A 24,298-nucleotide genomic window follows, 5' to 3' on the forward strand; every position below is an offset into this window, starting at 1 on the left:
CACACAAGCCTAAGATCACCATGCGCAATGTCACTCGGCTGCAGTGGTTCAAAGTTTGCCGCCATTGAACTCTGAAGCAATGGAAATGCATATATCTAGAGTGATGAATCACGCTTCGCCATCTGGCAGTCCCACAACGAATTCCAGGAGAACGCTTCCTGCCCCAATGCATAATGCCAACTGTAATTTTTGGTGGAGGAAGAATAACGATCTGGGGCTGTTGTTCATGGTTCGGGCTAGGCCCCTTAGTTTCAGTAAAGGGAAATCTTAACGCAACAGCATACAATGACATTCTAGAAGATTCTGTACTTCCAACTTTGTGGCAGCAGTTTGGGGAAGGCCCTTTCCTGTTCCAGCATGACAATGCCCAAGTGCACAAAGCGAGGTCCATACAGAAATGGTTTGTCGAGATTGGTGTGGAAGAACTTGATTGGCGTGCACAGAGCCCTGACCTCAACTACATTGAGCACCTTTGGGATGAATTTGAACGCCAACTGCGAGCCAGGCCTAATCGCCCAACATCAGTGCCACGACCTCACTTATGCTCGTGGCTGAATGGAAGCAAATGCACACAGCAATGTTCTAACATCTAGTGGAAAGCTTTCCCAGAAGAGTAGAGGCTGTTATATCAGCAAAGGGGGGGAACCAACTCCATCTTAATGCCCATGATTTTGAATGACATTTTCGACTAGCAGGTGTCCACATACTTTTGGGCATGTAGTGCATGTCAGTCAGTCAAGTGGCCAGCTGCTGGCAGAGACTTATATTGCATTGATGTTGAAGGGCTTTGGTAGGTCTATTACTTAGCCAGCTAGAAGGATGAAGTAAGAAGCTAACACTAAACAGAGTACCTCAGCAGGAGCAAAAAACAGCTCATAATAACTTTGCTTTACAGAGAGTTGGCTAATGAGACAGACAGTGACGTGGCGCTCAATGGTGAGACTGACGCAGGCTGCAATGCATGCAGGCAGAATCAGAGACAGAGAGTGGTTCGTATAATAGTTCCCAAACATGTGTGGTCCCCTGAGAAAATGTGGACTAATCTTATCAAAGTTAGTACCTTAAAAAAAACAAGATATGTTTCAATATGAACATCTCCATATGGCCCATCCTCCCAATAGGCCGACATTAAAATGCAAACGCCGTTCTACAAATGTAATACGTTTTTGCTTTGTCGCTGATGCTACGTGTCAGTGTGAATCATTTCCTCATATTTCCTCCTTTTCAGGGGTATAACATTACAATTGTATAGCTAATAGGCTATGTGTCTGTAGATCGACTGACGTGAATGAACCTACATTTGCCCAAGTGATAATGGCTGGGATAATTTTTACTGGTTTTTGCTGTTCTCCAAATAGCATTTAAAAAAATATATATACTGTATATTCCGAACCTCACTAAAACTCAAACCCTGGTAACGGCCCTGATTTCAAAGAAGGTAATAATTATGGCAGTCCCATGTGTACTAAAATGTTTAATATAGTCTGTACATTCACTTAAAAAACAGAACACATAAATCCCTATGGTAGTTGAAATGATTTATTTAAAAGATAAAACAAAGTAGAATAAAAAAAAATCAAGATCGTTTGAATTCCTACACACTACTGCTATACTGTATGAAGGCTTTGGCAAGGATTCAAACCAAAGCGCATTGTAAAGAAGCGCATTGTGCTTGACTTGTAATTTAAGGTAATGTACACTTGAGCAGTCATCCACGTTATTTACTGGGAACTTGATCTCCGCAAACGTTGGGAACATTGATGACAGTACAGTGCACTTCCCTGCAACGCACCTTGGATTGAATCTCTGCCCTTGTGTATTTGTCTAGGAGTCAGGTGCTCTTCCATTCACCTCAACCCTAAGTCTTCCATCACTGGCCTCCTTTAAGGCCATTGACCTCTCCCAAGGTTTCTTTTGGGTCTATGGTTTCCTTGGATGCCACAGCAGAGTAATGTTCCTTTGTTACCCTCAGTTCTCCATGTGACTTTGGCTTCGGTTGGGTCGGAGCATGTCAGTCTTGACTGTTGTTGGTGAAGCCAATGAAAAAACATTTGAGCTGAACAACAGCTGTGTGCTGCCTCCATTGTTCTTGAAGGTCAACTGGCATTGTTTGAATCACTCATTCTAATTCTGTAAGCCAACACATACAGCTCTATAGACAGAATGTGTTCACTAAGTATAAAGTCACAACAGCTAGATGCAAGGCATAGCCCATTATTACATTCAGGGGGGAAATTAATTCAAGTGTAAAAGTAATGAGTAAATCATCAATGCTGTTTAACTAAAAAAAAGACAGTCAGTGTTGTGTTTCACCCTTGCATAGAATTACGTACATTTAAACAATTAAAATACAAACTTTATTGCGCATCTGACGAGGAAGAAGAACCACTGGAGGAGCTTGAGGTGCCCCTTACCCCCACTTCCTGCAGGATGACTTCCTCCTGGAGCCTATCACGGGACTCTGCACTATCATAATGCTGCTCCAGGAGTGTTGTGTCTACCACGTTGTAGCAGCCGTGCCTCCGGCTACTGTTCATTGGCGAGGGGGTAGACTGGCGCGAGACTACCACTTGGTTTCTCTCTAACCGCCGGGAGAGGGGGACTGGAGATGAATGGGAGATGTGGTTTGGATGAACAAAGCGACCGTTCGATTGAGCACCCATAGGGATGGGCTGAAATGGCTGCGGAGGCTCCATCCTTGCAGCTCTCCGTGGCGGCCTTCTCCCCTGGAGGGGTGGGGCAGCCACCCTTACCTGGGTCTCATTGTTTATTCTCACTCGTCCGTGTGAAAGGTCACTGTTTGGGATACACCTCGAGGTCGGTTTGTCAATGTGACTTCTCTTTAGGACAGTTTTGAGAGCGTTCTGGGCGTACAGGACTTCAATATCCTCCCCAACTCTTCCATTCATGAACAGTCCGCCCTCCTTCAGCTTCTCCTCTCTCCTCCCCTGTGTCACCATGCGCTGCACTGAGCACATCAAGTCTGCCAGACTCAGTAGCAGAGACAGGGAGGCAGCCCCCAGCATGAAGTTGAGCATGATGGTCTTCTCTGTGGGGCTGGATATGTAGCACTCCACCATGGACGTACAGGGGGACTCATAGCACTGGAAGCGCCTGGGGACAGAGAAGCCATAGAGGTAGTACTGTCCAGCACTGAACGCTGCCTCCAGTAAGATACGTAGTAGCAGGTCCAGGAGGTAGGCACTTAGAAAGTTAGGCGTCCCTTTTGGTAGGGAATGTTGATGGGTACACAGAGCCCCTACCGGACTTCTGCTGCCAGGGGAATAGTTCCCTCCGATACGAAGAGCTGACGATACTTTGTGGACTATATACGAAATGAACATCATGTGAGGGAGACAGAGCATGATCAGTTGGAACAGCCAGAAGCGGAAGAGGGAGAGGGGAGCAAAGCCGTCGAAGCAGACGTTGGTGCAGCCCGGCTGGATGGTGTTGCACACAAAGCGCTCCTGCTCGTCCCGGAAGAGGGGATAGCCAGAGAACAGGAGGATAAGTAGTCTCAGGACCACCATTAAGATCAACCACATCTTCCCTGCATAAAGAGCCAATCAATTAAATATTCACTTACACACACACTATTTTAACGTTAGACACCAATATTGAAAAGAAAGCTATTTGCTAGTAACATTAACTATCAAAAGACCATCGCACTCTCCCCTAAACATTTTGTTGGTGCGGAAAACCTGTGAATCTAGATAAGCAATTTAATGGTCTGACTGCACTCAAAAATATGTTGCATAAAGGCCCGAGAAACATCAACTACCCCATACATATACCATGCACATTATGTCTACCTACCCAGGAAAGTGACGTTGTGATTGAAAGTAATAAATAGCATTTCCATTAGACGCGTCTTCTCCATGGTGTAAACAAGCAGCTCATCCCACGGTCTGTATACCTTCCTCCAATCCAGGTTACTCAGCGAGGGTCTATTTCAGTCTGATCAATCCAGTTCAATTCAACCAATTCACTTCGATTCAATTCAGTCCAATTCAAATCCAACGGTCTCATTGAGTTGTAGACAAGTGGCTCCAGCATAAGTTCCCTAGCTGTTCCCCAGTGTGTGTGTGTGTGTGTGTCCACTAAACTATAGATCTCTCTCAAGTGTTATAAACAGCTTAGTGACAAGACGCCAGGGACCTTTCTGCGCTATTATTATCATCACGCCAAAATCATGTTACCATCAAAGCATTGCTAGGATATTTCAACAAAATACACTGAGCTCAGACAACTGGTTGGGTCTACATGAACTCAGAGTAGCATAGTGACTATAATGTTATTCAAATTGAAGGTTACCAGGTTAAAGATTATTGGACAATTAAAGAGAATGTAGCTCTGTGCCCAAATGGTGGTGGTCTTAGCCATGAGCCTCAATATCCATGAACCTCCTGACCATGAACGTCAAGTTTCATGCGTAAATAGCTGAGTGATTAATGACAGTTGTTGTGCGTCCCAAATGGCACCCCATTCCCTGTATAGTGCACTACTTTTGACCAGAGCCTATGGTCCCTGGTCAAAAGTAGTGCACTATATAGGGATTAGGGTGCCATTTGGGACACATATCTGCTACTCCATGCTGGATATGTAACAGTATCGCTTCTGGCCCTCTACTAGCACACAGTTAACTAGCTAGCATTTCCATTGGCTACAGATACACTGGTAATAGGGTGATTTAGTGATTAGCATACACAGTCTTTAACAAGTTCTCCACATATAAAAATAAATGAATACAAGTGTCAGACAACCAGATTGGAAATAAATGCACTAATGTGTTATCCTCAGATTTATTTGTAGCCTGTTGAACTGTACAAAATAAGAATACAAGGGAATTTTCTTTTAGTATAAACATGGATCACCACCTCCATATAAATATTTAACAATTAAGTTAATGATCTCATCATCACTTTAATACTTGTTTACACGCTGTACAAAGTTGATTAGCAAAATAATTCAATTCTAGTGCTTCAGTTGTCATTAGGGTCTTCTTGACAAATGATAAAACAGAAATAAAAGTTGATCATCATGAATGTAACAATATTAATATTTGAATCAAAAATAATTGTTTAAAAGACAAAATCAAATTGTATAAAGTTTGAAGGAGCTACATTATATATAAGTTGGCTCAGGGTTCAGGTTGTTCTTTAAAAAAAACTTTGTAGCTTAAAACATCCAGAGTTCTGAGACAAAAAACACAAGTCATGCTCTACAGTGTATCAAGTATGACAACCCATTTCTATCCTTTCATTGGTTGCTTTCTTGTCAACATAACCTACTTTGAATCCTGTGGATGACACATTCACAGTAGCTAAAAATCCCTCCCATATCTCCAAAAGCTTTCAATTAGGATTTTAGCTGCAGATTTGAATAAAACATTCTAGGTATTGGGAGGTACAGTAACTGTACACTAGTGGAAAGGTATTAAATATGGGCAACTTGTTTGAACATTAACAAAATAATTGTGTTCATTAAGAACTAAATGATTCTGGAATGTGTATGTAGATCAAGTAGAAACGCCTGCACAGCTAGAAGGCTATTTTATCTGATCAAATATTGTACCTGGGTTTGGTTGGCTGTAGCACTTAGTAGTAAAAACAACTATGAATACAAAATAAATAAAAACCTGTTCACCAAAAGCCACAGAACCGTCTTTAAAGGCAACCATCTGTCCTGTCATGCCAGGCTGGATAGTCCAGACCCATCCATGGTCGTATTCATTAGTGGACACTGTAGCAAAACCTTTTGCAACGGCAACGAAAACACACTTTTCTTATTGAACAATTTCAGGTCGTCCCTCCTCGTTTCAGTCCGTTTTCGTTTGGCATGATCCAGGATAAGAGGTCAAATGACATTGACATTTTGTTTTCTGACCACTTCTCTGTTTGCTGCTACAACGCATAAAGCTCATGTTGCCACGGTGATCATCTGGCTACTTCTGTCCACAGGAAGCTGTGATGTCATGAGCTCTCTGAACAGTCAACTCCTTATGTTATATCACAAAGAAGCTTTCTTTTTCTTAAGTCAGTGAAGTAGCAGTCCTGTAGAAAGTTCTTCATTCTGTGTTACAGGAGCAGCGGCACTGAAAAGGCATCTATCTGTGATGAGGACAAAGTCTGTCTGTCTAGGTTAGGGTTGCAGAATTCCTATAACTTTCCCCAAATTCTCAGGTTTTCCAGAAATCTAGATCGGAGGATTCTAGATTTCCTGCTGATTCCGGGAATCTTCCAAGCAGGATTTCTAGAAAATCTGGGAATTTTCGGAAAGTTACTAGAATTTTGCTAGGTAAAAGACTGGATGTCCCCATGCTGGCCTGAGGCCCAGTCTCAGGTCTGGTCTATGTTCCTGGTTGTTAGGAGAGGATGGCAGGGACCCATCGCACTCCGACCAGGTTGTCTACGCTCGCAGAGCGCTTCTTGCCAGCTCTCCTGGCATCCTTGTACTTGTCGTCACACAACCTCGAGATCGCCTGCAGGAACAAAAAAAACAAAACATGAATCACTAAACAAACTCAGATGTCTCACTTGAACTGAATTGTTATTGACCTTCTGGCATGGACTACATCTTCAGGCCCAAATGTCAAACCATTGCTATTAAGAGGAGCATCTGCCATCAATCTATCAAATGTTTTTTCTAAAGCCATTTTTTCAGATCAGCAGTAGTCAGAAAGTGCTCTACTATAAAATCACTTTGTGACAGCTGCTGATGTAAAAAGAGCTTTAGAAATAAATGTGGTGGCTCACCTCTAGTCGCTGGGCTTTGTCCTGGCTCAGGGGCTCCAGAGGGAAGCTCAGGTTGTTGGTCTCTGACAGCGAGCGCAGGTCAAAGTAATACTTGGCATAAACACTAGACGGAACGTTGATGTTGAACTGAAGAAGCTCCAAAAACTGACGCTCCAGCTCGTTCCTGTTCAGAAAAAAAGGTGAGAAAAAAACGTTTATTTTCACAACAATTGGTAGCACTGTTACATAGACAGCTCACTGTCCTAGAGATCAAAACCAACATATTAGGGGCATATATCCAAAACGTTGGTGTAAAACCATGAATGTACAGTACCGGTCAAAAGTTTTAGAACACCTATTCATTGTATTATGTGTTAACCAAAAAAAAGTGTTAAACAAATTAAAATATATTTTATTATTTGAGATTCTTTAAATAGCCACCCTTTGCCTTGATGACAGCTTTGCACACTCTTGGCATTCTCTCAACCAGCTTCACCTGGAATGCTTTTCCAACAATCTAGAAGGAGTTCCCACATATGCTGAGGACTTGTTGGCTGCTTTTCCTTCAATCTGCAGTTCAACTCATCCCAAACCATCTCAATTTGGTTGTGGCCGGGGGATTGTGGACGCCAGGTCATCTGATGCAGCACTCCATCACTCTCCTTGGTCAAATAGCCCTAACACAGCCTGGAGGTTTGTTGGGTCATTGTCTTGTTGAAAAACAAATGGTAGTGGGACTAAGCACAAACCAGATGGGATGGTGTATCGCTGCAGAATGCTGTGGTAGCCATGCTGGTTAAGTGTGGATTGAATTCAAAATAAATCACAGACAGTGTCACCAGCAAAGCACCCCCACTACATAACACCACTTCCTCCATGCTTTACAGTGGGAAACACACATGCAGAGATCATCCGTTCACCCACACCGCGTCTCACAAAGACACAGCGGTTGGAACCAAAAAGCTCCAATTTGGACTACAGACCAAAGGACACATTTCCACTGGTATAATGTCCATCGCTCGTGTTTCTTGGCCCAAGCAAGTCTCTTCTTATTGGCATCCTTTAGTAGTGATTTCTTTGCAGCAATTCCACAATGAAAGCCTGATTCACACAGTCTCCTCTGAACAGTTGATGTTGAGATGTGTCTTTTACTTGAACTCTATGAAGCATTTCTTTGGGCTGCAATTTCTGAGGCTGGTAACTAATGAACTTATCCTCTGTAGCAGAGGTAACTCTGAGTCTTCCATTCCTGTGGTGGTCCCCATGAGAGCCAGTTTCATCATAGCGCTTGATGGTTTTTGCAACTGCACTTGAAGAAACTTTCAAAATGTTCCTTATTGACTGATCTTCATGTCTTAAAGTAATGGACTGTCATTTCTCTTTGGTTATTTGAGCCGTTCTTGCCATAATATAGACTTAGTCTTTTACCAAATATGGCTATCTTCTGTATACCACCCCTACCTTGTACCAACTCATTAAGGAGGAAAGAAATGTCACATTAACTTTTAAGAAGCCACACCTGTTAATTTAAATGCATTCCAGGGGACTACCTTATGAAGCGGGTTGAGAGAAAGCCGAAGAGTGTGCAAAGCTGTCATCAAGGCAAAAGGCTGTCTACATTGAAGAATCTCAAATATATTTTGATTTGTTTAACACTACTTTGGTTACTACAGTCTTGGCCAAAAGTTTTGAGAATGAGACAAATATTAATTTTCACAAAGTCTGCTGCCTCTGTTTGATGCCAATTTGCATATACTCCAGAATGTTATGAGGAGTGATCAGATGAATTGCAATTAATTGCAGTCCCTCTTTGCCATGCAAATGAACTGAATCCCCCCAAAACATTTCCACTGCATTTCAGCCCTGCCACAAAAGGACCAGCTGACATCATGTCAGTGATTCTCTCGTTAACACAGGTGTGAGTGTTGACGAGGACAAGGCTGGAGATCACTCTGTCATGCTGATTGAGTTCGAATAACAGACTGGAAGCTTCAAAAGGGTGGTGCTTGGAATCATTGTTCTTCCTCTGTCAACCACAGTTACCTGCAAGGAAACACATGCCGTCATCATTGCTTTGCACAAAAAGGGCTTCACAGGCAAGGATATTGCTGCCAGTAAGATTGCACCTAAATCAACCATTTATCGGATCACCAAGAACTTCAAGGAGAGCGGTTCAATTGTTGTGAAGAAGGCTTCAGGGCTCCCAAGAAAGTCCAGCAAGCGCCAGGACCATCTCCTAAAGTTGATTCAGCTGCGTGATCGGGGCACCACCAGTACAGAGCTTGCTCGGGAATGGCAGCTGGCAGGTGTGAGTGCATCTGCACGCACAGTGAGGCAAAGACTTTTGGAGGAAGGCCTGGTGTCAAAAAGAGCAGCAAAGAAGCCACTTCTCTCCAGGAAAAACATCAGGCACAGACTGATATTCTGCAAAAGGTACAGGGATTGGACTGCTGAGGACTGGGTAAAGTCATTTTCTCTGATAAATCCCCTTTCCGATTGTTTGGGGCATCCGGGAAAAAGCTTGTGCGGAGAAGACAAGGTGAGCGCTACCATCAGTCCTGTGTCATGCCAACAGTAAAGCATTCTGAGACCATTCATGTGTGGGGTTGCTTCTCAGCCAAGGGAGTGGGCTCACTCACAATTTTGCCTAAGAACACAGCCATGAATAAAGAATGGTACCAACACATCCTCCGAGAGCAACTTCTCCCAACCATCCAGGTACAGTTTGGTGATGAACAATGCCTTTTCCAGCATGATGGAGCACTTTGCCATAAGGCAAAAGTGATAACTAAGTGGCTCGCGGAACAAAACATCGATATTTTGGGTCAATGGCAAGGAAACTCCCCAGACATTAATGCCATTGAGAACTTGTGGTCAATCCTCAACTCAAAGAGGCGGGTGGACAAACAAAACCCCACAAATTCTGACAAACTCCAAGCTTTGATTATGCAAGAATGGGCTGCCATCAGTCAGAATGTGGTCCAGAAGTTAATTGACAGCATGCCAGGGCGGATTGCAGAGGTATTGAAAAAGAAGGGTCAACACTGCAAATATTGACTCTTTGCATCAACTTCATGTAATTGTCAATAAAAGCCTTTGACACTTATGAAATACTTGTAATTATACTTCAGTATTCCATTGTAACATCTGACAAAAATATCTAAAGACCCTGAAGCAGCAAACTTTGTGGAAATTAATATTTGTGTCATTCTCAAAACTTTTGGCCACGACTGTACATGACTCCATGTGTTATTTCATAGTTTTGATGTCTTCACTATTATTCTACAATGTAGAAAATAGTAAAAATAATGAAAAACCCTTGAATGAGTAGGTGTTCTAAAACTTTTGACCGGCAGTGTATATGCTTTTGATTTCAAAATGTGGTCCAATGTCAGCCATAAATCAGTAAAGCTTTAAGTTTAAGCATTTATTCAGAAAAAGTGTACTTTAAAATGCAAGCAGCAAAACAGGTCAGCTACAATTAGCCGGCAGAAAAGAGTCCCTGTTGAAAATAACATCCTGAAAATAAATAGTATCATGTTCCCATTCCAGTCATGGACATACACTCTAGACATGTGACACAAACATGTGAGACACTGAAGTATATAATCACACACACAAATGTCTGAGGATCTGACAGTCGTCTATGTTCCATATATTGATTGATTAACTCACATGTCCTCCACGGTGATGTCTTTGAGGATCTGGCAGTAGTCTACGTTCCACACAGCCTGATCGTCCCAGACTTTAGATGCCAGCAGGATGGCTCCCAGCAACATACGCTTCCAGTTCCCTGGGCCAATGTCTATGTCTGCATACGTCAGCAGCCTCTCAACGTACACCTAAAAAACACAAAGGGAAAATGAATACTAAAGTCATGAAGTAATTGAGGCCACTACCTTTGTGATATTGGTTACATCCCAAATGGAACCCTATTCCCTAAATAGTATGTTTATCTCCTGATAATGCACACACAGAGCCATGTTCAAAATCTGACTCGTATCTCAAGCTTGAATCATACAGTGACCTCCCCCTCAACCCCACTGATCCTCACCCGAGGCACACAACACACAACACACCCCCATCCCTACTCCCTCTCTCACAGCTTCCTTCAGCCCCCAGGGCGCTCTCAGGATGATCTCAGAAGACAAGCCAAGGATGTGTGTAAATTGAAGACAAGGTCACAACATTGGTGCATCGAAATGTCACGTGGTGTGTGGAAAATGAGTTTCTCCGATTCTGACATTAGCCCTTCTCTGCTCTGGCTGCAGACCGATTGTGTATTCCACAGGCAGTAGAGTAGTTTCTCTGCTCTGGTTGCAGACCGACTGTGTATTCCACAGGCAGTAGAGTAGTTTCTCTGCTCTGGCTGCAGACCGACTGTGTATTCCACAGGCAGTAGAGTAGTTTCTCTGCTCTGGCTGCAGACCGACTGTGTATTCCACAGGCAGTAGAGTAGTTTCTCTGCTCTGGCTGCAGACCGACTGTGTATTCCACAGGCAGTAGAGTCGTTTCTCTGCTCTGGCTGCAGACCGACTGTGTATTCCAGAGGCAGTAGAGTAGTTTCTCTGCTCTGGCTGCAGACCGACTGTATATTCCACAGGCAGTAGAGTAGTTTCTCTGCTCTGGCTGCAGACCGACTGTGTATTCCAGAGGCAGTAGAGTCGTTTCTCTGCTCTGGCTGCAGACCGACTGTGCATTCCACAGGCAGTAGAGTAGTTTCTCTGCTCTGGCTGCAGACCGACTGTGCATTCCACAGGCAGTAGAGTAGTTTCTCTGCTCTGGTTGCAGACCGACTGTGCATTCCACAGGCAGTAGAGTATTAGCCGCAGGCCTTGTACTGTACATTGATGACTCAGTGGCTTACTGGCTTTGGCTGCTGGCGGTTGGCCTAGTTTTCCTCCACTGCTGCCCTTGACAGTCTCTGAATCGGCCTGCCAGCAGCCTACAGACACAGGTTAGTTAGGAGGCTTCTTCTGGCAACCTATTCCTTATATAGACGTATGGGCCCTGGTCAAAAGTAGTGCACTAAATAGGGAATAGGTTGCAATTTGGGATGCAAACACTGTGCCTCTGGCAGACTGACTCACATGGTGATCAGCCTGAGACAGGAACACTCCAAGCCTGTGTCTGACCGGGGATAAACATACTGAGACAGTGACCAACAGGACACCAGATGATCAAACATGTCGCTAAAGGGGATAAAATAACTTGGTGGAGAGGACTTCTGTCGGCCCAGTCTGAGAAGGTATCTGATGAGCAGTGGTGTAAAGTACTTAAGTAAAAAATACTTAAGTCGTTTTTTGTAAATTATGTCTGAATGCTGGAGTGTGCCCCTGGCCATCTGAAAATAAAGAAAACAATAAAATTGTGCCATATGCTTTGCTAAATAATTGGAATTTTACATGTTTTATACTTATTTTTCTCTCCAATTTCATGGTATCCAATTGGTACAATGCCCACTTAACCCGGAAGCCAGCCGCACCAATATGTCGGAGGAAACACCGTACACCTGGCGACCGTGTCAGCGTGCAGTGCGCCCCGGCCCGCCACAGGAGTCGCTAGTGCGCGACGGGACAAGGACATCCCTGCCGGCCAAACCCTCCCCTAACCTTGACGACGCTGGGCAATTGTGCACCGCCCCACGGGTCTCCCGGTCACGGCCGGCTGCAACAGAGCCTGGACTCGAACAAAGAATCTCTAATGGCACAGCTAGCACTGTGATGCAGTGCCTTAGACCACTGCGCCACTCAGGAGGCCCTATGATTTATACTTTTAATAATAAAGTATTCTTTAGTAATCACATTTACTTTTGATACTTAAGTATATTTAAAACCAAATACTTTTAGACTTTTACTCAAGTAGTATTTTACTGGCTGACTTTCACTTGAGTAAATTTCTATTAAGGTATCTATAGTTTTACTCAAGTATGACAATTGGGTTATTTTTCCACCACTGCTGATGAGTTGAAAATTAACTTTTCGAAAAAGATACAGGCCACCTCTGATGAAACATTGAGCATCCCATTGGTAAGCTTCCTGGTAAAAAGTAGTGCACTATATAGGTTATAGGGTGCCATTTGGGACACAAACAAGGGAGTCAACCATCCTCCTCCTTTACCAGTGTAACAATGGCACATTCTGCAGTGAGCTGAGCAGCGCTGAACAGCGTTCGGACGAAGCGGTAAATCTGTTTCTGCTCTGGGTCGTGTTTGTCATAGTCAGACGGCACTTCTGATTTCTGTGAGAGTAGAAAAACGTGAAGGCTTTATGAACAGAGTATAAATACAGAGTATAAAAACTACATTTATAGAGTCATACATGCATGCACGCATAAACACAGTGGGTCAATATGAACACATGCACGGATTGCTTCGGCTATTACCGAGAGAGGGTGAAGCTTCTCGTCAAAAATGTCTTGCTGCATTCCTCCATCTGTGTCCCTGAAACAGGCCATTCAGGAAAGGTCAACTGTTTTACTGAACTGTTACACTAGCTAGCCAAACTCTCCATTCAAGGCATTGCTTGCTCAAAGTGATAGGGTCTTCTTACCTGTTCTTTATATGGTAATATATTGCAAGGGATACACTGTAGAGAAGGAAAAACAGGTCGTGGTTGAGGCATTTGTAATAACTTTCTGAACTTTCTGTACTGTCCCATACGTCAACTCGTGAAAATGTAACTGGGACATATACTCACCATTTGATGGTGAATTTCAGGTTGGGCTGACTGACAGTGTTGTCATCTAGGAAGATGGTGGAACAGGAGCTGTGTTTTCGTCTCCTTGATCCATGCTACGATAATGAAATAGAATTACAAATACACATATATGGCTACAAATACAAGAGCTGACTGTTAGAGGGCATGCTGTTATTAGAGGGCATATTGATACATGAAATAAAGTTTCTACAGTAGGCAACTTGGTCAAACGGAGCACGCGATGGACATGCATGACAAATGAAGACATGAAATGCAATAATGTATCGGCTATCTAAGGACTGTTAATCACTTACAATAATGCAGAGATTTCTTCACTCCTAACACGTTACCATGAATGATGCAAGCCGGCACTAAGTATATTCATTTAACAGGATGTCACATGAGTTGCAACTGAATGGATCCATGGAGGACATAATGTTGTACATTACCTTTGACTCGTCAATGTGTGTTAACTTGTAAAACAACACAAGGAATTATCATGGGCAATTCATACATTATGAATCAGCTACAAAGACTAACTTTCCAACATCATGGAATAATATAGATGCCTATATTTAATACTCACATGATTGATGAAGAGGCTCTTTCTTTTTTCACGCACTTAACAGAGAGATAAACAGAGAAAGAGAGTGAAAGGCTTTGATCCTTGGTTATCAGCATTAACCTAGAAATTACATAAAGCACTAGGAAAAAAAGCATCATGGTAGATTTGCCAGCATGATCAGCAAGACATTCTGCACTGAAACAGAAAGGCTTCTATGGATCCTACCTGGAATATTTGCGACAAACTTGTACAGAGAGAAGCATTTCAAAGTGTGCACAAAGAGGACAACGCGGTTAATATCACATTATCAGAGCTGGTTAGTCACAAAGGCAAGTCTTAACTTCCACATACGCATTAATGTCAAGTAACATTTTGACCTAACTATTAAAGTAAAGCATTCACTTAAGTGGAAGCTAGGATTCCCCCCTAATGCTGGTTAGACACTGAGAACATTATAGACAGACTCCACTCTGCAGCTAGGGGGAAGCAGAAGCACTCCGTGACATACAGTAGCCTGAGCTTATACTCACCATTTTTGCTAGGCAACTCCACTGAAAGAGAACCAAAATCCATCTACTTCATTTACCTGTCCAACTCAAAAACACACAACTATCATTGGCTCTCACTTTAACACATGGGTGTGTATCAAATGTCACCTTTTCTTTGATGCAGCTTCGATTCTGGACAATGGTGTCACTTAACCTGCTCTGCTGCCAGTACTGTCTTGTTACAGTATAACACAACTAAGCATGACCCAAAAGTTCTTCAAATCAGTCATAAGCAGGCATTGTTCCTAGTAAAATGCCCATATTTATCAGAGAAAAACACAATAATAGTGTGATAGTATGAGAATCCACAGAGGCTGCTGGTACTGCTAGTGAAACACCACAGGGCAAGGCATATATTACCACAGAGATCAAAGCTGACTGTGTTCAATGGAAGCTGTGTGATCTGGGATTGTAATAGCATATTTTGTATTGTATTGTGTTAGAGGTTATACTGTACTGCCGTTTGTATCAAGCGTCTCAGAGTCGGTGTGCTGATCTAGGATCAGGTCCCCGTCCATGTAATCGTATTCATTATGATCTAAAAGGCAATACGGATCCCTACACTGAGATGCTTTATGAATACGGGGCCAGGAGTTTTCACTAATAAACCTGTGTTGTTTTCTTCAGGTCACATGATCAGGAAAACCCTTGGTCTTCCCTAAAGGCCTTAGATAAAGTCCATGTTAAATGCACCTGTTGAGGGATTCCAAAGAGTCTGAGATTCATTGATTTATTGAGACCAACTCACCACCCGGCTGAGATTTACTGAGGAATATTGTGCTGGCCCGAGGATGGTCAGAGGGGTTGTACTCCATGTTCAACTCTGTGAAAACAAAATCACTCTCAGTTACTGGATGTCATTGTAAGCAATATCAACTATGGTATAAGTCCCAAATGGCACCCAATTTCCTTTATAGTGCACTGCACTTTAGGTTCCTGGTCAAAAGTAGTGGAATAAATAAATCTAATCAAAATGTATTTGTCACACGCTTCGTAAACAACAGGAGTAGACTAACAATGAAATGCTTACTTACGGGTAATTTTCCAACAATGCAGAGTTAAAATAAAAAGTGACATGAGGGAGCAACAACACAGTGAATAACAAGTGAGCTAGCTAGCTAGGTAGCTTTTTATTACATTTTTTATGACCAGCACTGTAGGTGCGTGAGACAACTTTACCAGCATCATAGCATACGTATCAATGAATCGTTGTGACATATGAAATACGTGACATATGAAATACGAGTGTAATCAATGTGTAATAACTAGGTAAAAAATTAAGGAACGTGTTAAATTATTATGTGACGTGCAGTCATATTCAGGTCCTGATTGGTCAACAAGCTTATTTGACGTGTATCTTTTTTGACACGCAAAGACCCAAACAGCGTTCCATAGAAATCCTGGTTGAGAATGAAGTGACTGAACAAATGAAACAGCACAGCAAGTAAGTGAAAGAAATAGGTTTGATTATGATAATGGAGACATCCGTAAATGGCAACAAAATAACTTTTTGGTCAGTGTGGTGTGTGTGTGTAACCTTTATTTAACTAGGCAAGTCAGTTAGGCCGTCACCTACCCCGGCTAAACCCTATGGGACTCCCAATCACGGCCGGATGTAATACAGCCTGGATTCGAACCAGGGACTGTAGTGACACCTCTTGCACTGAGATGCAGTGCCTTAGACCGCTGCATCCATGTGTGTGTGTTAACTATTTAACTGTACTAGAATGCTTAAAAAGGCAGCAAAAAATTTAAAAAAATATCGGTATTGTTTTTTTTGTCAAGGAAAAGCTCAGACAGGATTGTGTTGAGGCACAGACCTGGGGAAGGGTACCAAAACATTTCTGCAGCATTGAAGGTCCCTAAGAACACAGTGACCTCCATCATTCTTAAATGGAAGTAGTTTGGAACCACCAAGACTCTTCCTAGAGCTGGCTGCCCGGCCAAACTGAGCAATCGGGGGAGAAGGGCCTTGGTCAGGGAGGTGACCAAAAACCCAACGGTCACTGACAGAGCACCAGAGTTCCTCTGTGGAAATGGAATAATCTTCCAGAAGGAAGACCATCTCTGCAACACTCCACCAATCAGGCATTTATGGTAGTGGCCAGACAAAGGCACAACAGACCGCTTGGAATTTGCCAAAAGGCCCCTAAAGGACTCTGAAAATGAGAAACAAGATTCTCCAGTCTGATGGAACCAAGATTGATCTCTTTGGCCTGAATGCAAAGCGTCACCTCTGGAGGAAACCAGGCACCACTCATCAACTGACCAATACCATTCCTACGGTGAAGCATAGTGGTGGCAGCATCATGCTGTGGGTTCAGCGGTAGGGACTGGGAGAGTAGTCAGGATGAAGGGAAAGATGAACGGAGCAAAGTACAGAGAGATTCTTGATGAAAACCTGCTCCAGAGCACTCAGGACCGAAGACTGGGGCAAAGGTTCACATTCCAACGGGACAATGACCCTAAACACACAGCCAAGACAACACAGGAGTGACTTTGGGAAAAGTCTCTGAATGTCCTTGAGTGGCCCAGCCAGAGCCTGGACTTGAATCCAATCGAACATCTATGGAAAGACCTGAAAATAGCTGTGCAACGATGCTCCCCATCCAACCTGACTGAGCTTGAGAGGATACAGGTGTGCCAAATACAGGTGTGCCAAGCTTGTAGCGTCATACCCAAATGTGTTTCAAAGTACTGAGTAAAGGGTCTGAATACTTATGTAAATGTAATATTTGTATTTATTTTTAATACATTTGTAAAAATATCTAAAACCTATTTTTGCATTGTCATTATGGGGTATTGTGTGTAGATTGAGGATTATTATTTAATTTAATCCATTTTAGATTAAGGCTGTAACGTAAAAAAAAAAAAAAGAAGGAAAATGTCAAGGGGTCTGAATACTTTCCGAATGCACTGTAACAGACTGATCTGTAGCAGCAGCGCATGTAGAGCAGTAGCAGCAGCGCATGTGGTGAGTGTGAAAGTGTGTGTGTGGCATTAGTATGCATGTGTAATGTGCAAGGGTGTGTGTTCGTGTGTGTGTGTCAGTAAAGGGTCAACGCAGGTAGTCTGGATAGCCATTTGATTAACTATTTTGCAGCCTTGTTTAGCAGTCTTATGGCTTGGGGGTAGAAGCTGTTCAGGGTCCTGTTGGTTCCAGACTTGGTGCACTGGTACTGCTTGCAGAGCGGTAGCAAAGAAAACAGTCTATGGCTTGGGTGGCTGGAGTGAAAAATGTTTCCTCTGACACTACCTGGTACAGAGGTCCTGGATGACAGGGAGCTTGGCCCCAGTGATGTAATTGGCCGTACTCACCACCCTCTGTAGTGCCTTTGCGGTCGGGTGCCTTGCAGTTGCCGTACAAAGCAGTGATGCAGCCAGTCAACATGCCCTCAGCCAGTCAACACACTCTCTGTATCATTTTTGGAGAATCTGAGGGCCCATGCCAAATCTTTTCATTCTCCTGAGGGGGATGAGACATTGTTGTGCCTTCATCACAACTGTGGGGGGGGGGGGGGGGGGGGGACCATGTTAATTCCTGAGTGATGTGGACACCGAGGAACTTGAAGCTCTCGACCCGCTCCACTAAAGTCCCATCGATGTGAATAAGGGTGTGCTCGCCCCTCCGTTTACTGTAGTCCACGATCAGCTCATTTGTCTTGCTGACATTGAGGGTGAGGTTGTTGTCCTGGCACCACACTGCCAGGTCTCTGACCTCCTCCCTATAGGCTGCCTCATAGGGAATAGCGTGTCAATTTAAATGCAAACTAAAATATAATCTGTCAAGTAGAGCTCAGAAGTGGCATGTTCCTCAAGTTACAACATAATGTCTTGCGAGAAAGAAAACAACCTCTTGCTGAATATGAAAACATTTAATTGTAGAGAATTTTTTATTTGACCTTTATTTAACTAGGTAAGTCAGCTAAGAACAAATTCTTATTTACAACGACGGCCTACCCCGGCCAAACCCGGACGATGCTGGGCCAATTGTGCACCGCCCTACGGGACCTCAATCACGGCCGGATGTGACACAGCCTGGATTCGAACCAGGTACTGCAGTAATGCCTCTAACACTGAGATGCAGTGTCTTAGACCACTGCGCCACTCGGGAGCTCAGACAAACACATGCAACTGAGAACTGACCGACAAAATGTAGGGGTGAGATGACAATTTAAAAAAGATGACATTCATACCCTACGTTTTTCTCTCATCCGTGAATTGGCCTCATTCAGCCACAAGGACAGACCATAAACATGTCCGATTCAATATTAGGGTCCAACCAAGCCGAGCTGTACTGGCCTGGCCTGATTATACGTCCACGATAGTTCCTGAAAGCGTGCTGGAAAGGACAATGTGAAAATAAAATATCTAAGCCAGCACAGTACGGTTCGGCTCTATAGACAGGAGGCCATATGTGTTGTACACATAGTGTAAAGGCAGAGGGCAGCACATGCTAGTGCTGAGAAGGATTACCCACTGGCAGTGATTAAAATGCTAATTCATAGATTTCCTAGAAAACACAGGGGACAGTCACACAAGCAGCCTTAACAGTGAAGGACCACAGGTTGCAGCCTATCCTACATAGTGCTCTGGTCAAGGTAATGCACTGTGTTTTGTTGCATGCTGTTCTCCCTAGTCCTCTTTCATCCTTAAGTGTTTTTTTCCCTCTTCACTGAGACATTGGAGCATGATTCATGCTTTGTGATTCAGAGCAAATCTACATCACAGCCTAGGGATATGAGCTACGGATTGGCGTGCACATGTGTACATGTACATCAACTAGATTGTTACGCTCATATGCTATACATGTGCTATGGTATCAAATCAAAAGTTTATTGGTCACGTACACAGATTTGTAGAGGTTATTGCAGGTGCATCAAAATACTTAGCAAAATACTGCAAAGTTGTTAAGGAGATAGAAACAGAGCGACCGCTTGTCGGCGCCATCTTTTCGTACATTATCCCAATTGAGAAAAAAGGTACTGATGGATAGTAATTTAAAAGATATTAGTAGCTACCATTCACTTGGACTCCGCATCTTAAAAGAAGTCTTCAGGATAAAGTGTGCAATTTTTTTTTGCATTTTATACTATTTAACCCCTCACGAAGTCACCATTCCAGAGGCAAAAACACCTCAGCACACCTGCTGAACCATGAAAAGGGGACTTTGTGCTCAAACAACTGGACTAAAGATGCTACCTTAAATAATAGAATCCAATCAAACCACACAGCTAGGCCAACTTCATACTCAAGAGTGGGAAAAGTCCCTCGAAGATGCTTACGGTTCTTTTTGGTCGAGAATCTTTTTTTGTGGAAGGTACTACACTGCGTAAAGACCCCCCCCCCCACGCAATCAACATCGTGAAAATACAGAGTTTCCTTGTAGGCCTATTTGGCGGGGAAACGGAAGCGAGCTGCAGCACTTTCCCTGTTTCTGTTAATTAGTCTTATTAAAGGTTGTCTGTTTGCTGCTTTTCATTAACTCATATAGCGGTTCCTTAGGCTACGGCCTAAAATAATACGGGTGTTAATACGGGCAGAATATTAGATTTTGTAGGCTACCGAATTTCTGAAACAGCGCACACACGGTAAAAGGCCAACATGAAAACTATGTTCACGTCGTGGCATAAAATATCAATATAAACATTTGATAAAGCAGTGCTGCCGTTAATAGTGCACCATCTCATAGACTCAGAAAGACTTTTGTCCTGCTGATAGTCTATAAGGGGTCGATGGGTTTCTTATTGTATTCATGATTAAGCTTTCAGAACATTCAGACCTAGCCTACTGATCAATAAGCTCACAATCGTCTGGACACTTTCCTACCTGTGTAGTGCAGATCAGTCACATTTCAGTCTCCTTTTCATATCGAAAAATGCAACTGGGAGCCTATTGATGCCGCTCACTAAATCAGGTCTTTCCACCTCAAAAAAGCACAAGAAAGAGGATTTCGACACCCACCTTCTCAGATTGTTCTGAAATCCTTTTGGTTGTTGAAAGAGATACGATTAGCATTCCGGCAACATTATTAATAATGAAATATAATTTGATCTCTGAGAAATGAAGCTAATTGACTGCATCCAAATTGTCCAATATAAGTTCAATTATCAGATGAATATAATATTTAATAAATATAGTGGCTAACATCCGATTGGACCAAACTTTTTTCTATCAATGAATAAGACATGGGGAATCCAAAGGAATGGTCAAAAGCTATCCACAGACACCCCAAGCCATTTCCACACCAACAACCAGTATACAGTATCAGTTCTCCATGTCAGACAAGTAGTATGGAGCTGCGGCTCAGAGTATTGTATCTTCATCCTATCTCATCTATTCCTTGTGAATTTTATCCTGTTCAGAGACATTAACCATTGAAGTTGTTAGGTTTATGTAACATCTTACATGTGAGTGTTAGGTTCTGACCACTAGATAGTGCTGTTCCTGCTATTAGGTGAAAAAAAGTATTTAGACCCAAATGTTAACCTTTTCACATGTGAGTTCCAAATATCTCTAACGGTCACCCAGAGTGGAAGGTTTTTATTTTTTACACCGGACAGTTAACCCGTGCTGCCCTCAAACCAAGGCACACAGACTATAGATAATTAGCAGGCAATGTTTCAACTTAAAGTAAATGATGGACTGTCATTTCTCTTTGCTTATTTGAGCTGTTCTTGCCATAATATGGACTTGGTCTTTTACCAAATAGTGCCATATTCTGTATACTACCACTACCTTGTCACAACACAACAGACTGGCTCAAACAAATTAAGAATAAGGAAAGAAATTCCACTAATTAAGAAGGCACACCTGTTAAATAAAATGCATTCCAGGTGACTACCTCATGAAGCTGGTTGAGAATGCCAAGAGTGTGCAAAGCTGTCATCAAGGCAAAGGGTGGCTACTTTGAAGAATCTCAAACATAAAATAGATGTGAAGTGTTTTACTCAATTCTTTTGATTGATGGTGAGCTCACCCGTGATGTGATGAATTGTAAGTAGTAACTGCTAATAGCTAATTAATATTATGGTTTCTGTCGGCCGAGAGTTAGCTAAATATGACCGCTTGTGTTACGTCAATCTTTTCTCAGTTAGCGCTAGGACTAACGTAGCCTACATTTTCCATTTTTGTCATAACATTTTAACAGAATCGACATAATTAATACACCCCTGATCATACGCAATCCAAGTTCACTTTCATAGCAGCCACATAAAACACCATGATCAGTCTGATTGTTGTAAAATGCATTCTCAAATCTAAGTGCTCTCCTCCTCTCCCTTTGCTTGTGGACTTTAGTGCCCAACACATCAGCTGTCTGTGACCAGGCAAAAAAAAAACATATTACTTGCCAAGCCTTCATGTCATAACCGCTAACTGCTACACACAGCCTACATTGTTGTTCACAAATTAAACATCATAGTCAACGCGTTAGTAAACACACTACAATCATGCAGTGTACAGTCAGCAGCAAGCTGTTACACCAGCAGGCCCAGGTGGCAATAAATTAAACACAACCAAAAGTGTACCTTGAGTTCCAGTGTTGGATAGCCAGCAAGCTAACATAGCATCCCTCTCTGTTTCAGCCAGGTGTTTAAGTAGGCTAAAAACTAGCTAGCTGCATTCGCTAGCTAAGTGAAAGTGGGGAAAAAAATATGAAATATATCTAGCTCTTTCACGTCACCTTAATTTTTTAAGAAATGTATTACTTTAAAACTATTCAACCATTGTCTCTCTGAGTCAACTTCTAACCATATGTTATGCACTGCAGTGCTAGCTTGCTGTAGCTTCCTGCTTAACAACCTGAGCCAACTAAATGGACTGACAGTGTAGATTAGTCTTGCAAAAACACAGCCATTTCGTAGATTTACAACACTTATGCAACATAAACCCAGATTGTCTGAAATGGCATTCTATTCAATGTATAGTGCACTACTTTTGACCAGGGCCAAAATGGCTAGGGTCAACAATAGCACACTAAATAGGGAACAGGGTCTCATTTCAGACACAGCCCCAGTATCACACTGTGGGAGGATTCCACAAATTGAGTAATTAGGACCATGAGGTATTCAGAGGGTGAGGTCACTTGAACACAATTAGCCTTACGGGGGGGGGGGGTCAGGCCCTCCACAACAAATACACTGCAGTTCTGAAGCATGGACAAGGTACCAACAGAGGTCTATTTTCTGTACAGCGAAGCTGTTAATACACATAATACAGAATCAATTTGCCTAGATGCTGTAAGATTCTATACGTAATCAATGAACGGCAATAAAAGATAATTCACATCTAATTTCCCCCTATCAAACATGAACTCACTTTGCAGTACAGTGGGTTCCATCCCAAATAGCACCCTATTCCCTATGTAGTGCACTACTTTTAACCAGAGCCCTAGGTGCCATTTAGGACACATAGCAATGTAGATTAATTGGCACCATCCCTGACAGCATGCAGACAGGAAGGATATGAGAGCGCAGCCTTTTAATACATGCTTGCAGAGATGCCCTGCCCACTCATCCTGCAGGAGGAACTACCACAGAGCACACTACCAGAGGGAGGGGGGGAATTCCACAGGAACAGAATGATGCGGAGACTCAGATTTGTGTATGTCAAACAAAAACCAATGATTAAAGTTAAAACAAACCATACAACTATGCACAAGGACATTGTTTAACAACTTCCACATTTAATAATTGAATTGGATTTATATAGTGCTTTTCTAATTAACTTTTAAGGCACACCTGTTAATTTAAATGCATTCCTGGTTACTACCTCATGAAGCTGGTTGAGAGAATGCCAAGAGTGTGCAAAGCTGTCATCAAGTAGAAGGAAAAAAGCAGGTACAACTATTTTCCTAAAATAATTACATCTTATGGTTGTGGAAGGCATATATTCAGGTTAGGTATAGTTTACCAAACTCAGAATTCATTAGTTAATTGCTGACTGTTTTAAATGCAGTGGATTTGACCTTTAACTGTACAACAAAGCTTATTTAGAGAAAACATTTAATAATGAGAATCGCCCATAAGTTAGACATTTTATTGGATTATTATTTTACATTTTTCTTTAGATATGAATTTTAGGCCCATGTCACCCAGCCCTACCACTAACAAAGACACGACACGACACATAACCAGAGTACAGAAACCTCCATAGCAATATCCTTGTAAGGGTGTCATACTGCTATCTGCCAAGACTACTTTCAATCCAGTCCACATCGATCTGCCACTTCAGATCCATTTGCAAATGACCGGTTGTTAAATAATGGTCTGGCAACAGACCAGAAACACAGCCCTGAATATGAAACATCTCATTGATGGATGAGGCAGTCAGTGAATCACACCCACACCAAATCCTCTTATAGTGCATTTAATATGTCCAGTATGTTCTCACTCCAGACATTTTCTGCACACACACACCTATTCCCTATATGGTATACTGCTTTAAACCAGGGCCCATTTGGCTTATGCCCATATGATTCTGGTCAAGAGTAGTGCTCTTTATAGGGAATAGAGTGACATTTGGGACACACTAGCAGGCTATAGACAGGACTGGACTTTTCTGGTGCCAGGTAGAACGTGATATTTGGAATCATGCATGCATGCCTGTGAGTGAGTGTTCAATGTAAGGACCAAATGAGAAAGATGTATACACACACACACACGATGACTGACAGGGGGCGCTGTTTTGAAGCCACCACACCTCCAGCTTGGAAGCTGTAGAAATGCATTTATTAACATCCACATTTTTTTT

The 24,298-nt window shown here is 42.6% G+C and overlaps 2 protein-coding genes across 5 annotated transcripts in view; both read right to left on the reverse strand.

Annotated features, from left to right (window-relative positions):
* Positions 1 to 1,599: 1,599 nt before the first annotated feature.
* On the reverse strand, positions 1,600 to 4,105 carry LOC129814599 (gap junction delta-4 protein-like). The gene is made up of 2 exons (XM_055867772.1): positions 3,817 to 4,105; positions 1,600 to 3,550 (listed from the first exon to the last, which is right to left on the reverse strand). The coding sequence occupies exons 1-2, from the start codon at positions 3,878 to 3,880 to the stop codon at positions 2,358 to 2,360; spliced, it is 1,257 nt and encodes a 418-aa protein (XP_055723747.1). The 5' UTR covers positions 3,881 to 4,105; the 3' UTR covers positions 1,600 to 2,357.
* Positions 4,106 to 4,767: 662 nt separating this feature from the next.
* LOC129814172 (cyclin-Y-like) overlaps positions 4,768 to 24,298 on the reverse strand; it is a 45,016-nt gene continuing 25,485 nt past the window's right edge. The window contains exons 2-12 of one of the 4 annotated variants that reach the window (XM_055867056.1): positions 15,294 to 15,368; positions 14,528 to 14,548; positions 14,019 to 14,053; positions 13,882 to 13,905; positions 13,433 to 13,527; positions 13,286 to 13,321; positions 13,119 to 13,176; positions 12,855 to 12,974; positions 10,410 to 10,576; positions 6,756 to 6,918; positions 4,768 to 6,481 (exon numbers count right to left, since the gene is read on the reverse strand). In XM_055867056.1, coding sequence (XP_055723031.1) covers positions 6,365 to 6,481; positions 6,756 to 6,918; positions 10,410 to 10,576; positions 12,855 to 12,974; positions 13,119 to 13,176; positions 13,286 to 13,321; positions 13,433 to 13,527; positions 13,882 to 13,905; positions 14,019 to 14,053; positions 14,528 to 14,548; positions 15,294 to 15,368 — 911 coding nt within the window. In that variant the 3' untranslated portion in view covers positions 4,768 to 6,364. The remainder of the gene's footprint in view (positions 6,482 to 6,755; positions 6,919 to 10,409; positions 10,577 to 12,854; positions 12,975 to 13,118; positions 13,177 to 13,285; positions 13,322 to 13,432; positions 13,528 to 13,881; positions 13,906 to 14,018; positions 14,054 to 14,527; positions 14,549 to 15,293; positions 15,369 to 24,298) is intronic. The other 3 variants (XM_055867057.1, XM_055867059.1, XM_055867060.1) reach the window with 3 other exon arrangements.

This window comes from Salvelinus fontinalis, chromosome 17, assembly GCF_029448725.1.
Source record: "Salvelinus fontinalis isolate EN_2023a chromosome 17, ASM2944872v1, whole genome shotgun sequence".
Classification (NCBI taxonomy): Eukaryota; Metazoa; Chordata; class Actinopteri; order Salmoniformes; family Salmonidae; genus Salvelinus; species Salvelinus fontinalis.